General features: G+C 36.5%; 2 protein-coding genes across 3 annotated transcripts in view; one reads left to right on the forward strand and one right to left on the reverse strand.

Annotated features, from left to right (window-relative positions):
• Nucleotides 1-976: 976 nt before the first annotated feature.
• Nucleotides 977-6,473, reverse strand: samm50l (sorting and assembly machinery component 50 homolog, like). The gene is made up of 15 exons (XM_083528008.1): nucleotides 6,289-6,473; nucleotides 5,976-6,086; nucleotides 5,755-5,856; nucleotides 5,596-5,683; nucleotides 5,413-5,519; nucleotides 5,167-5,297; nucleotides 5,002-5,089; nucleotides 4,078-4,206; nucleotides 3,767-3,838; nucleotides 3,575-3,661; nucleotides 3,396-3,466; nucleotides 2,564-2,631; nucleotides 2,334-2,480; nucleotides 2,099-2,240; nucleotides 977-1,623 (listed from the first exon to the last, which is right to left on the reverse strand). Exons 1-15 carry the CDS (start codon nucleotides 6,307-6,309, stop codon nucleotides 1,578-1,580), a joined length of 1,410 nt encoding a protein of 469 aa, XP_083384134.1. The 5' UTR covers nucleotides 6,310-6,473; the 3' UTR covers nucleotides 977-1,577.
• A 4,901-nt stretch (nucleotides 6,474-11,374) lies between these two features.
• The window catches only part of scube1 (signal peptide, CUB domain, EGF-like 1), a 92,037-nt gene continuing 89,840 nt past the window's right edge, over nucleotides 11,375-13,571 (forward strand). For both annotated transcript variants that reach the window (XM_083527938.1, XM_083527939.1), the window contains exon 1: nucleotides 11,375-11,535. In XM_083527938.1, the coding sequence (XP_083384064.1) occupies nucleotides 11,448-11,535 (88 nt within the window). In that variant the 5' untranslated portion in view covers nucleotides 11,375-11,447. The remainder of the gene's footprint in view (nucleotides 11,536-13,571) is intronic.

Here is a 13,571-nt window from a genome sequence, read left to right on the forward strand (position 1 = left end):
GATCACAAATTTTGTATTTTGTATTCGCCAATGTGATATAAAGGGAGGAAAAAAGCCACTTATTCAAACCTTTAATATATATAATAATTTCATATCCATCATGTTTTGTTTTTATATGTAAATACCATTGAAAAAACAGAGACTAGTTGAGAAAAGTAACGGAGTGTATTTAATTTAGATCCGTTTGGAAAATCGTTAAAGTTTAATGAGATTACAAACTTTTGGCTGTGCAGCTCAAAGCCTCACTAGCCGTATACAGCATTTTACTATCAATGGTATCGTTTCTATATTTATATTGTACTATAAATAAATTTAATTGAACTGGGAAAAAAATTGTGTTGAAGTGCATTAGTTAAGATAAAAAAAAGAATTGTGTTCCTTTTATGATGTATATCATACATATTTATTATGAAATTGTAAATAAGGGAAACCATGTAAACTTTAATTTGAATATAATACGGTTCGGTTATAATGCAAGTTTCACTTCAAACCTCAATCAATTCGATTTTTTCACAATTAAAAGAAATAAACACTTGAAATATATCAGTGTGTGTGTGTGTGTGTGTGTGTGTGATGAATTTATATAATATTCCAGTTTCCCCCTGTTTGTATTGAATTACTAAAATAAATCAACTTTTTTAAACAATATTCTAATTTATTAAAATACACCTGTGTATGTGTATGTATATATATTTGCATATTTTGCATATTTATCTGAATTGCACTTCTGGTAGATGCTAAACTGCATGTTGTTGCTGTTTAACTGAACTATTCAGACATTATACACTAATATAAGAAATATTCCTATGAAGCAGATCAAGTCCTTTAATTAAATCCTCACTTTAAATGATTTGTACATGTTTTTTTCATTAAAAACAAGCGTTCTGGTTGAGTTGAATTGGATGTCGACTGGGTATAATTACTATATAAACTATAAAAATACAGTTCATTCCAACAGGAAATCACACGCTTGCAGTTTGAAAGGGGGGTGAAATGTGATTTATTTATACTCAGTGTACAGTTTTAAAGAGGTCTCACAATAAAAGCAGTGCTGGTGGGTTTTTGTGCAGACTTACAAAAGCTACACAATGAAAAGAAGTCAACACACGATTCACCCGAACCAGGAAATCAATGCTTTTATGTGTTCGGGCGATAAGGAGGAAGTCCACAGTCAGAACTCTACACTGAACCACTTCACTTAAATAATAAATAAGGACTTGAAGAAGGTTTTACTCTGAACAGTCAGTTCACGATACGATATTAGGATTTTTAACACAAGGTGATTTTCTGGAATCTTCTGATAAATTTAGATCCTAAAACAATAAGATTGGCCGAGGTTTTACTTTTTTACTTTTACTTCTTTACGCGAACATCATCAGTTGAAGTCTCTCCACACTGTCAGGATACAGCACCTGTTATTACACATAAATAACAGGTCCTAATTCACAACAAAACCAACAATTGTCAAGAAGTTTTGTCTTTAGAATATGAAGCCCCATGCAGGAGGGATCTCATTCTGGCATTTCTACACCCCATCCAGGCCCACACTTCCTGCCACCACGACTCAAGCGATGACATCACAGGAAACGGATCCCAGCTCCAAACTGTACGCCGTCGCATATCCTTTATAGGGAAAAAGGGATGGAATTGTTAGGCGCAAAACGAAACTAAAGCATGAAGGTGAAACGAGGTAAAATTGCGTTCAGGCAGTAACCTGAAAATGCATCGTCAGCGGAAAAAATCTAATAATAAAAAGTCTAGTGGTACCCAATAAACTAACTTGTCTACGACTCTGGTCATAAAGACACAGAAATCACATCATACAAGGTGGTATCAAAAAGACTAGTTTTCTAACATGCCAACAGGTGGCAGCACGAGGCTGCACGCACAGTCACAGGGAGCACCGAAACTCATAAGATACCACCTCGTATGAAATCTTTTTGTTTTTGCATTACATTTTTTGCTCCTTTACTCCTCGACACTTGTACGCTGTAAACATTTGTAATAATACGATCATCTAAAACAGGAAAAACTCCCTCGTGTTTTTAGTCAGGGTTGTTCCTGTCCGGTGTTCTGTTCTGTATGCGCGTGCCGGTACCTGTCTCCGCTCTGAACCCCCATGGGAACGCAGTAATTAAGTTCTAGCCTTGCGATGTTTCCCAACCGGAGGACGATTCCTGCGCCGTAGGACCAGCGAATGCATTCCGCTAATTTCTGCAGGTGCGCGTGTGGACCCTCCCCTAAACAACGGGAAACCCAAGAAACACAAAGGTGTGAATTAACGGAGGGAATGAAATATAAATCCAAACTTACTGCACTTCTGCCATACTGACCGTAGTTGAGGTTGCAGAGATTTCCAGCATTGAGGAAGAAGTGTGTTCTGAAGAGATCAGCGAAACCACCGCGGGAACGGCAAAACGGAAGAGGCGTGTACAAGTGAAGCCCTCCGGCCCAATATGCGTCTCCACCCAGGTAGTCACCTGAACAGGTAAAGAAACAAACAGAAGAGATTCTTTTCATTCAGATTTTTTCTTCAACACAAAGCGTCTGAAGCGGGACTGACCTTCACTTTGCGGACCAATGCAGTACATGCCAAATCCTCTCAAGCTGGTCGGACCACCGAGGTAGAACCTTGACGTCAGAACACACAGCAACACACGTCCATTAAACTTTTAGTCCAAAGTTAATTGCAATTCAGTGTTATTTAGAGCATCGGTTCTCAAACTGCAGCCCCCTGGATGACCACTAGATGTCGCTAGGGGGCCGCATAAAATTTTTAGAATTCAATTAAAAAAAAATTATTTCACCTGTGTCAGGATTGTCAAACTATGTAAAATATAATGAATAAAAAAAAAGAGAAATATTAAAAAATAATATCAACTATTACATAGCACACAACGCTGAAACATCACCAAAACCTCCCTTGATGTACTCATGTATTTTTTTTTTTAAATGTAGTATTTTTAAACAATTTGTATTCAACATGAAAGAAATAAGACTAGAAACAGAATTGACGTTCTGCCATTGTACAATTCCAATTAGTTTTTGGTACAATCTGATTAAGAGAGAAAACACTGGTCAGGAGAGCTATTTATCATGGAACGACCTGCCCAGTCACCGCACCTAAATCCGGCAATCAAAACCGTCCGTGTGGAAACAAAGTTCCGTTTGGTGTCCTGATGATTAACGTAATTTAAAACACCATAATTATTTTAAAACATTAAAAAATGTTTGCGATTAAGTTGTGATTAATCATGAAACTCACGACAATCAATGATTTAAATCGATTAACAGCCCTAATATTAATTGGATATATATATATATATATATATATATATATATATATATAGCACTAGAAATATTTTACAGTGCGTGAAATGCAAAATGACACGTACCTGTCTGCAATGGAGACGAGCTGATCCCCAATAGGAAGGACCATTCCTCCCCAGAGAGAAGCCGAAAGCACCTGAACCGAGCGGATACGTTTTTTTTATTTTATTGATTTGCGAATCAAAAAAAGAGTAAAATAAAAAAACGAATATGTCCAATAGTTTTTCTAACAAGATAGACTTACAGAGCCCCAGAGAAATGGTTTGTTTAACTGCAGCTCAAAGTCTTCTTTCAGGAAGCTTGTATCTCCTCCAGTGTATCCTGCAAGCTCCTGTAATTAGCATGAACATAACCAATAATCCTACTTCATTAACACGGCACAAAACATTTATACATGAGGCAAAGGTCGCGTTGAGATGTGGAAATATTTGATCACCTGGTTGATCCGCAGTAAGGCTCCTTTTCGTGGAAGGATGGCAGAGTTCCTGGTGTCGATCACCATCGTGTGCTTCAGTGGCGGAAAGACGTTTTAAAGATTTTCAGGAGAATTACAAAAAAACAACAACATTTCAATACCTTTAGATTTGAGTCTAAAATTGATTCTGTCATAAGTCACACTCACATTTTAATGATAAAACTATGCAGGATGCGGTTTTCTGAAATCCACACCCAATATGAACAAACCTATGCACCATGATGACTATAGTGCTAAAATTCTAACACCCCCCCCCCCACACACACACACACCGAGAGAGCAGATTTGAGCGTGTGGCCGCTTTCCTCTCGCACGGCAAACGATGCACTGCGTGCGAGGCAGTTCAGCTCGCGCCACACACCCTCCCACTTCAGTGTGTGATCGGTCATCCACAGAGGGAACTGAGGGAGAGAAGAGAGAAAACTGCTTAAGGTATTAGACTATGGATCGGAACGTCATGAGTTCAAATCCCTGCACCAGCAAGCTGCTGGATTTCTGAGCGAGGCCCTAAAACCCCTGACTGCTCAGTTGTAAATCGCTCTATATAATGGTGTCTGCCAAATAGGAAAAATTTTTATGTTCCTTATTTGTATAATAATCCACCAGTCAGGTCGTTACATTCCAAGTAATATCTCACATGTTTGCTTAAAATTAGAATGTGTTCAAATCTTTGCTCTATCCTGGAATAAAATCATCATCCCGAGTAAACACTCCAATAGCTTAATCTGTACCCAATCTATTTGTTTTTGGAAAATTTGCAAAAAAACTGAAATTATTTTTTGGAGCTGGCACTAATTCTTCCTTCTGCACCACTGAAACAGAGCCACGATACACCTAGAGGTCGATCGATTCATCGGTTTTGCCGATTATTCGGCACCGAACGGCCGATCGCTGGAACTAACACGAAAAATACATATGGATAGTTTTTCCGGGTTGTGCCCAAGAAAGTTCGCTGTCATTCTACAGTGAGAGAGCGGCCTCTAGAGGCGAATCACTGACGTTAATTTATTACTCGCGTAATTATATTTAATAACACATTTCATTTACCACATTTTTATGACCGAGAACAGTTTTTATTATGTAATAAAGTTCAATACTATTTTACATGAAATATTTTGTTTGGTTTTATCCAGTATCCATAAAAACTTTCGGTTGATTAATCTCTTATCGGCGACTACGATCCAACCCAAACATACGTTAAGTTCTGTGGAAACTCCTCTGTCAGTCTCCTTCAGTGAACTCCAGGGAAACTGACCAGTCACTTTGTAAAGGTTTAGTATGAAACTGCAAGAAAGAACACAAAAGGAATTTGGTTAAAAGGAACGTTTTCATGAGGCGACTTCGAACTTCTAGGGTCGTACTTGCGTTCGTAACAACCAGACTGGGGTTTGAAGAAAGACAAGCCGTATGATGTCTCTTTAGTCCCGTAAGAAAACTGGAAGGTGAGCTTCTCTCCACGGCCCAACATGTTGGGCAGCTTAATGCCAAGCACCTGGAACATATACACACCATCTTCTCTTATTAAATACACACTTCCATTGTATTTGCTGCCAGAATTATCTTCAGTATATCTGCAATATAACAATATAGGACATGCTCTCTCTCACCATGCTTCCCTCATTGTTTCCAACCATAGTGTTATAACTGCCAGTCAGCCTCTTCATCTCCGTCACCTCAAAGATCACATCCAGACCGTTAGGCAAGGCATCATCTCCTGAGAACCAGAGTACATTCAAGCAAGATCAAGAACATAACATTTACACCACGAATTTGGGCCGAAGATGCTGTACCTTCTGAGACGTCAATAAGGACTTCCACCTCTTTGAAGATGCCCAAACGGAGCAGCTTCATCCGCGCTTCATGGGATTTCTTCATCACCTGCGAAACACACACACGACAATGTTAAATCCTATCAATCCGCCGTGTCTCCACTTCATCTCTGCACTTACATCGATGAGATTCTTGGCACTGAAGACATCGGAGATCTCATAGCCCAGGTAGTCCTCTTTAGTTCTCCCCAAGCCTTCGATGCTGACATGTTGCACCACAACCTAAAGAACCAGAAGAACTACTGAGACGCATTTCAGACCTCATAACCGAATAGAAGCTCTTCTCCGGTAAAGCAGGAGTCCAACCAGACCATGAATGTATACGTTTAAGTTGAACTTACATTTTTATTTTCCAAGACTTCCTTCTTGGGCTCTTGCTGAGCTTCTACCACTTCCAGGTCATCAGGGTGAATGCCCAGGTCTCGCCCATGCATTGGGACAGGATCCATACTCTACAGTTATACAGGACAAACACGTGCAAAAAATAAACGTGTCATCAGTTCAATTCAATGTGTATAACTGCATTAAATGCATGACAGATAAACTCAAACACGTCCAACACAACAGGAGAACAGTTCAGTAGGTATGGGGTGGAAGAGGTCACACACTGATCTAAACCTGATTTCACATGCATCCTTCACAAATTACACTTACCCTCGCGTGCACTGTCCCCATATCCACCTCCTATATTATAATATATTATATAATTCTATATATTCAATGCTGCAGGACAAAACGCTGTGATCCTGAAACACGGGATGTTGTTATTTAACAGCAGACACGACCCCTTCCCAGGGAGACGCCATGACACTGGCGCGCTGCACGTCTGCGCTCTGATTGGCCAAAGCGACAAAGTGGGCGGGGCCACGCCTAGTGCACCCGGAAGCGCAGGAGCTGGTTAGAAAACCGGTTTTAATCAAATGTCATTTAAATTAATCGATAAAATACATTACAATATCATTACATTCAACACAAGTTTAAATCACAAGGACAGGTTTGGGCGTGCACAAGTCTATAGCGCCACTTAGGGACACATGTAGGAAACAGCAGACCAAAATAAATCATAGGTATAGTTATGTTTATTCTTTTCTATTCTATTTTACATCATTCTATTCTATTCTATTCTATTCTATTCTATTCTATTCTATTCTATTCTATTTTACATCATTCTATTCTATTCTATTCTATTCTATTCTATTCTATTCTATTCTATTTTACATCATTCTATTCTATTCTATTCTATTCTATTCTATTCTATTCTATTCTATTTTACATCATTCTATTCTATTCTATTCTATTCTATTCTATTCTATTCTATTTTATTCTATTTTACATCATTCTATTCTATTCTATTCTATTCTATTCTATTCTATTCTATTCTATTCTTTTTATTCTATTCTTTTTATTCTATTCTATTCTATTCTTTTTATTATATTCTATTCTATTTTACATCATTCTATTCTATTCTATTCTATTCTATTCTATTCTATTCTATTCTTTTTATTCTATTCTATTCTATTCTATTCTATTCTATTCTATTCTATTCTTTTCTATTCTATTCTATTCTATTCTATTCTATTCTATTCTATTTATTCTATTCTATTCTATTCTACTTTATTCTATTTTATTATTTTTATTCTATTCTATTCTATTCTATTCTTTTTATTCTATTCTTTTCTATTCTATTCTATTCTATTCTATTCTATTCTATTCTATTCTATTCTTTTTATTCTATTCTATTCTATTCTATTCTATTCTATTCTATTCTTTTTATTCTATTCTATTCTATTCTATTCTATTCTATTCTATTCTATTCTATTCTATTCTATTCTATTCTTTTTATTCTATTCTATTCTTTTTATTCTATTCTATTCTATTCTTTTTATTCTATTCTATTCTTTTTATTCTATTCTATTCTATTCTATTCTATTCTATTCTATTCTATTCTATTCTATTCTATTCTTTTTATTCTATTCTTTTTATTCTATTCTATTCTATTCTATTCTTTTTATTCTATTCTATTCTATTTTACATCATTCTATTCTATTCTATTCTATTCTATTCTATTCTTTTCTTTTTATTCTATTCTATTCTATTCTATTCTTTTCTATTCTATTCTATTCTATTCTATTCTATTCTATTCTATTCTATTCTATTCTATTTATTCTATTCTATTCTAATTTATTCTACTTTATTCTATTTTATTATTTTTATTCTATTCTATTCTATTCTATTCTATTCTATTCTATTCTATTCTATTCTATTCTTTTTATTCTATTCTATTCTATTCTATTCTTTTCTATTCTATTCTATTCTATTCTATTCTATTCTATTCTTTTTATTCTATTCTATTCTATTCTATTCTATTCTATTCTATTCTATTCTATTCTATTCTTTTTATTCTATTCTATTCTATTCTATTCTATTCTATTCTATTCTATTCTATTCTATTCTATTCTTTTTATTCTATTCTATTCTTTTTATTCTATTCTATTCTATTCTATTCTATTCTATTCTATTCTATTCTATTCTATTCTATTCCATTATACTTTATTCTATTTTATTATTTTTATTCTATTCTATTCTATTCTATTCTATTCTATTTTATTCTATTCTATTCTATTCTATTCTATTCTATTCTTTTTATTCTATTCTATTCTTTTTATTCTATTCTATTCTATTCTATTCTATTCTATTCTATTCTATTCTATTCTATTCTACTTTATTCTATTTTATTATTTTTATTCTATTCTATTTTATTCTATTCTATATGTGTAACTTTGTGTATTCTTTGCACACCTGATATATTCTACTTGTTATCCTCCGTCTTCCACATTTTTTACAAAAATACCTTATGCTAATATGTCATATATGTATATAAGCATATACAGAAACTTCTGTAAACAATATTTTTTTAATTACTTTTTTATTACCTCATTATTACTTTTCTCTCCTTTTTTCTTCTTTTGGTTTTTAATTTTGTTTAAAGTTTAATATTTAATATTACTGTAGTTTTCTGGAGCTCACTTAAGAATTTCATTGTACAAACTGTCCCTGACATCTGTACATATAACAAATACAACCTGAAACTCTATTCTATTCTATTCTATTCTATTCTATTCTATTCTATTCTATTCTATTCTATTGCTAACACTGCATTCTGACCCTGGCTCCCTAATATCACTGCGATATGTGATAAAAGTTGTTTACTGTTCTGTAATATGCAGGTGCCAAGTAAAAAGCCCTTTAGTTTTTAGGGTGTGGGAGCTCAGCAGTTAAAGCTCTGAGTTATTGATCAGAAGGTCAGGGGTTTTAAGCCCCAGCACTGCCACAGTTGGGCCCTTCATCAAGGCCCTTAACCCTCTGTGCTCCAGGGCTGCTGTATCATCTCTGACCCCAGATTCCTAATAAGCATTTGGCAGATGCCAAAAATACCAGACTGACTTGCATTTTTATCTCATTTCTACAACCAAGCAGGAACTGGATTAAGGGCCTTGCTCAGGGGCCCAGGGGAGTCAGATTGGTGTGATTGAGATTTTAACTCGTGACCTTTAAATCCAAAGTCCACTGCCTTAACCTCTAAACTACCACCTCCACCATCTAATCTGAAATATATATAGAACAGAATCAATATTTCATTGAAATCAATTTTCGGTGTGACCTGCCTTTTTCAGTTCTTCCACTCGCACTTTTAATGCTTATACAACTTCAGGGATTTTGTAGGATCAGAGTATTGATTAACCAATGACACCAAGCAGGTGTTAACAATCATCAGTTTCAAATGTAGGTTGAAACCCAGTCATGAACTGAAAGAGAAAAAGCTGTGTATGAGTTTTAAACCTGGTGAGAAACAAGGTGAGGAACTCTGCTACTAAAGTGAGGTTGTGGAAGACAGTTTCATATACTTTATCAGGTCCTCCACCATGGCAAAGAAGACACAAGGAAGATCTACTGCATCAGAAAAGGTCTCTCCTGTGGATAAAGATGTGCTCTTCAATCTATTTTAAAGAAGTACAAAGAAATGATGTTGAGGAGCATAGACGCAGAGTTCAGTCAAGGAAACTTGATGCAGCGGATAAAAAACACATCATGATTACTTCCCTCTGACATCTGAAAGATTTCCAGCAGTGCCATCAGCAAAGAACTGGTGGAAACCAGTGGGAATCCAGATACACCCAATTATTGTCTGGTAAAGTCTGGTCAGACGTGGTCTTCAAGGAGGAATTGCTGCACAAAGACAAACCTCTGACATGAAAACAGAACCGGATTCTGAAAAATGGCAACAGGTAAAAAAAAAAATGGCGCATCTGGACACAGGAGTCAAAATCTGAAGCAGCTGTAGCAGGAGGTGGTTTGTTTGTCAAAGGGCTGGACAGCGGTGCAATAATGGGAGTCTGGAGGCAACAGTAAAACATGGTGGAGGTTAGAGGTTGGCAAATGGAGTTGGAGATTTGGTCTGGATTATGAGCATCCTGAATGCTGAGAAACACAGATCCGAGTGTCGCATGGACAATTTTCCTCCCTAACAACAACTGATACTGTATTAAACATCTTATCATGTCCATAACCTCATATTTGTCATGAAAGAACAGCTGTACACACTTTCAGCATTCGGACACTTCCTGTCTCCAAACATTCAGCTGAAATACTTTCCAAAGGTATCCATCAATCTCAAATTTCCTTCTGACTTTGTGATCCAGTTCATCCCAGAGCAGTTAACCAGGATGTAGGTGCGGTGACTTGGCAGGTCGTTTCCATGATAGACATCACTCCAGACGTCTGTCTGCTCTCTAAATAACACTTAAAGAACTCAGAGGTGCGCTTCGTCTCATCGTCTTGTTGTACAGTGAAGTCGCTTCCAATGAGACGTAACTGCATGGTGCTGAAGTTTGCAATGGGAGACATGTTGGTTCAGGATTCCTTTCACTTTCTAGAATCTTCACTGCTCCAAAACAACTCCAAACCATTAAACTTCACCCTCCATGTGTGAGTGTGGGGGTGAGGGAGTCTGATCACATCTTCTCTCCAGTTCTCCAACTTACACAAGTTCTTCTGTTAGAGACACAAATGTTCTATTTGGACTCCAGAGAACTTTCATCCACTCGTTCACTCTCACATTACTGTGTGTTTTTGACTTTTTATTTTTGAGTTTGTTGAATTTAAACTTTATTTATAAAATGATATGAAGGAAAGATGTGCTTGATTTCACTTCCCCACTGTGTTTCTGAGGTTTGTTGTCCACATGATCACCAGTTTGGCCAGCAGAGGGAAATATCATCTCTGTAATCACATGAACAGACCACCACATCCTCCAGGAACACAGACCTTTTACTACACCGTCTATTTACCTCGAGCCTGTGAGGAACTTATTAAGTCCATTGCATGATGTAGAAGAGACTCAATAGTTTATGTCTTAATTGATTAATTAATTGATTTTTTTTTTTTTTTTTGTTAATGAAGTATATAAGTGACTATAACTATAACTTTATGCAGATATGCAGTAGAGCAGTGTGCGGATTTGGAGGATGCGTTTCTCTCTCTCTCTCTCTCTCTCTCTCTCTCTCTCTCTCTCTCTCTCTCTCTCTCTCTCCCTCTCTCCCGCTACACGTCCAGCCTCCTCCTCAAACGCGTGCAAGCCAATGAGAGTCTGTCCTACTCTCTCTTCTCTCTCTCTCTCTCTCTCTCTCTCTCTCTCTCTCTCTCTCTCTCTCTCTCTCTCTCTCTCTCTCTCTCTCTCTCTCTCTCTCCTGATCGTTCTTCTCATCACAGAAGCTCGCATCTCTGACTAACTGCGCTCAATTCCAGATCTCGCCATGGCAAGTGCGCGCGTTCCTCGGCTCCTCTCTTTGCTTTTTGTCCTCATCACCACTTGCTCTGTAAAGGGAAATGTCGGAACAGCAGGTCAGTCCTCTTTAATCTTACCATCATCTTTATTTCTTCACTCGGATCTTTCATGCAATCGCACTGGCAAAACTTTTAACTCCATTTCAACTCCTTATCTCCTTATCTTACTTCATTCACACACACACACACACACACACACACACACACATATCCAGATCGTGTGATTGCGACAATTGTGATTGCGGTGTAATTTTGTGGAAATGCTCAGTGCTGAATAATCAGATCCGCTGATGACCCTGGTGTGACTTATGGAAACACGCGTGTGCGCAATAATAATAATAATAATAATAATAATAATAATAATAATAATAATAATAATAATAACAATAACAATAATAATAATAATAATAATAATTATATTAGTTTTAAAAAGTGTTTTAAAATTAGTTTTGTGACTGGAAAGCAAAAGGCTACATGAGGTGTTTTAAGAGGTCCCTCTGGTTCAGAGCTTGTAAAGGGTGTTGATCCTCTGACTTATCGACCTCTGACTGATCCCCTGAAGACCCCTCACTGATCCCCTGAAGACCTCTCACTGATCTCCTGATTGACCTCTTACTGATCCCCTGAAGACTCCTCACTGATCCCCTGAAGACCTCTCACTGATCTCCTGATTGACCTCTTACTGATCCCCTGAAGACTCCTCACTGATCCCCTGAAGACCTCTCACTGATCTCCTGATTGACCTCTTACTGATCCCCTGAAGACCCCTCACTGATCCCCTGAAGACCTCTCACTGATCTCCTGATTGACCTCTTACTGATCCCCTGAAGACCCCTCACTGATCCCCTGAAGACCTCTGACTGATATCCTGATCGACCTCTTACTGATCCCCTGAAGACCCCTCACTGATCTCCTGATCGACCTCTCACCGATCCCTTCAAGACCCCTCACTGATCTCCTGATTGACCCCTCACTGATCCCCCGAAACCCCTCACTGATCTCCTGATCGACCTCTCACTGATCCCCGGTTCGACCTCTCACCGATCCCCTCAGAAACCCTCACTGATCTCCTGATCGACCTCTTACTGATCCCCTAAAGACCCCTCACAGATCTCCTGATCGACCTTTTACCGATCCCCTCAGGACCCCTCACTGATCTCCTGATCGACCTCTCACCGATCCCCTCAGGACCCCTCACTGATCTCCTGATCGACCTCTCACCGATCCCCTCAGGACCCCTCACTGATCTCCTGATCGACATGGCACTCACTGGCATCATCGACAGCTACTGCAAAAATACAGTGGTTTGCGGTAATAGCAAATCAGTCGATACCTGAGACCCTAGTGTGTGTGTGTGTGTGTGTGTGTGATTCAAGTGCATGGGATTTCGGATTGGGCTTCAATTTGTTAATGAGAGAAGTCGAGAGACAAAAGCGCAGCGAATCACTAGCGGCGGCTGTTATATATAATAATAATAATAATAATAATAATAATAATAATAATAATAATAATAATAATAATTGTATGTGTGTGTGTATATATATATATATATATATATATATATATATATATATATATATATATATATATATATATATATATATATACACACAATTATTGTTATTATTATCATCATCATTATTGTTGTTGTTTTCATTATAAAAGTATTTTTTATTTAATATTTGTTAAAATGTTTATTTGTATTTATAATTTAAATGTAGGTATTTATTTATATACTTATATATTCAGAAATCCATTTGAAAATTAATTCAGTGTTTATTTCCATTAAATATTTTTTTAATTAAATGAAAATAAACTTTTTTTAGGCATTTACTTAAAAGAAATTATAATAATTTGAGAATGTCTTTTAAAATATTTATAATATAAACATTTATTTTAAATGTAATTACATTTTTCCAATACCAATGCTACACTTTAAAGTAATTCTATTTATTTGCCTACAGGTTAACATTTATATATTTAATAATTATATATTTGTATAAATACAAAACACTACACTTAATGTAATTTATTTTATTTGCTTACAGTTTAACATTTGTTTAGAATTTATTTAAAGTTTATTTACCAACATG

Source organism: Silurus aristotelis, assembly GCF_946808225.1.
Source record: "Silurus aristotelis genome assembly, chromosome: 24".
Classification (NCBI taxonomy): domain Eukaryota; kingdom Metazoa; phylum Chordata; class Actinopteri; order Siluriformes; family Siluridae; genus Silurus; species Silurus aristotelis.

What these genes read in the sequence shown, in the direction of transcription:
- samm50l (XM_083528008.1), bottom strand. Translation starts at nt 6,309, where the DNA reads ATGGGGACAGTGCACGCGAGG. An exon ending in TGGGGACAGTGCACGCGAGG is followed by an intron (nt 6,087 to 6,288) that starts GTAAGTGTAATT and finishes GTATAACTGTAG; the next exon opens with AGTATGGATCCTGTCCCAAT. An exon ending in AAGTCTTGGAAAATAAAAAT is followed by an intron (nt 5,857 to 5,975) that starts GTAAGTTCAACT and finishes CTGGTTCTTTAG; the next exon opens with GTTGTGGTGCAACATGTCAG.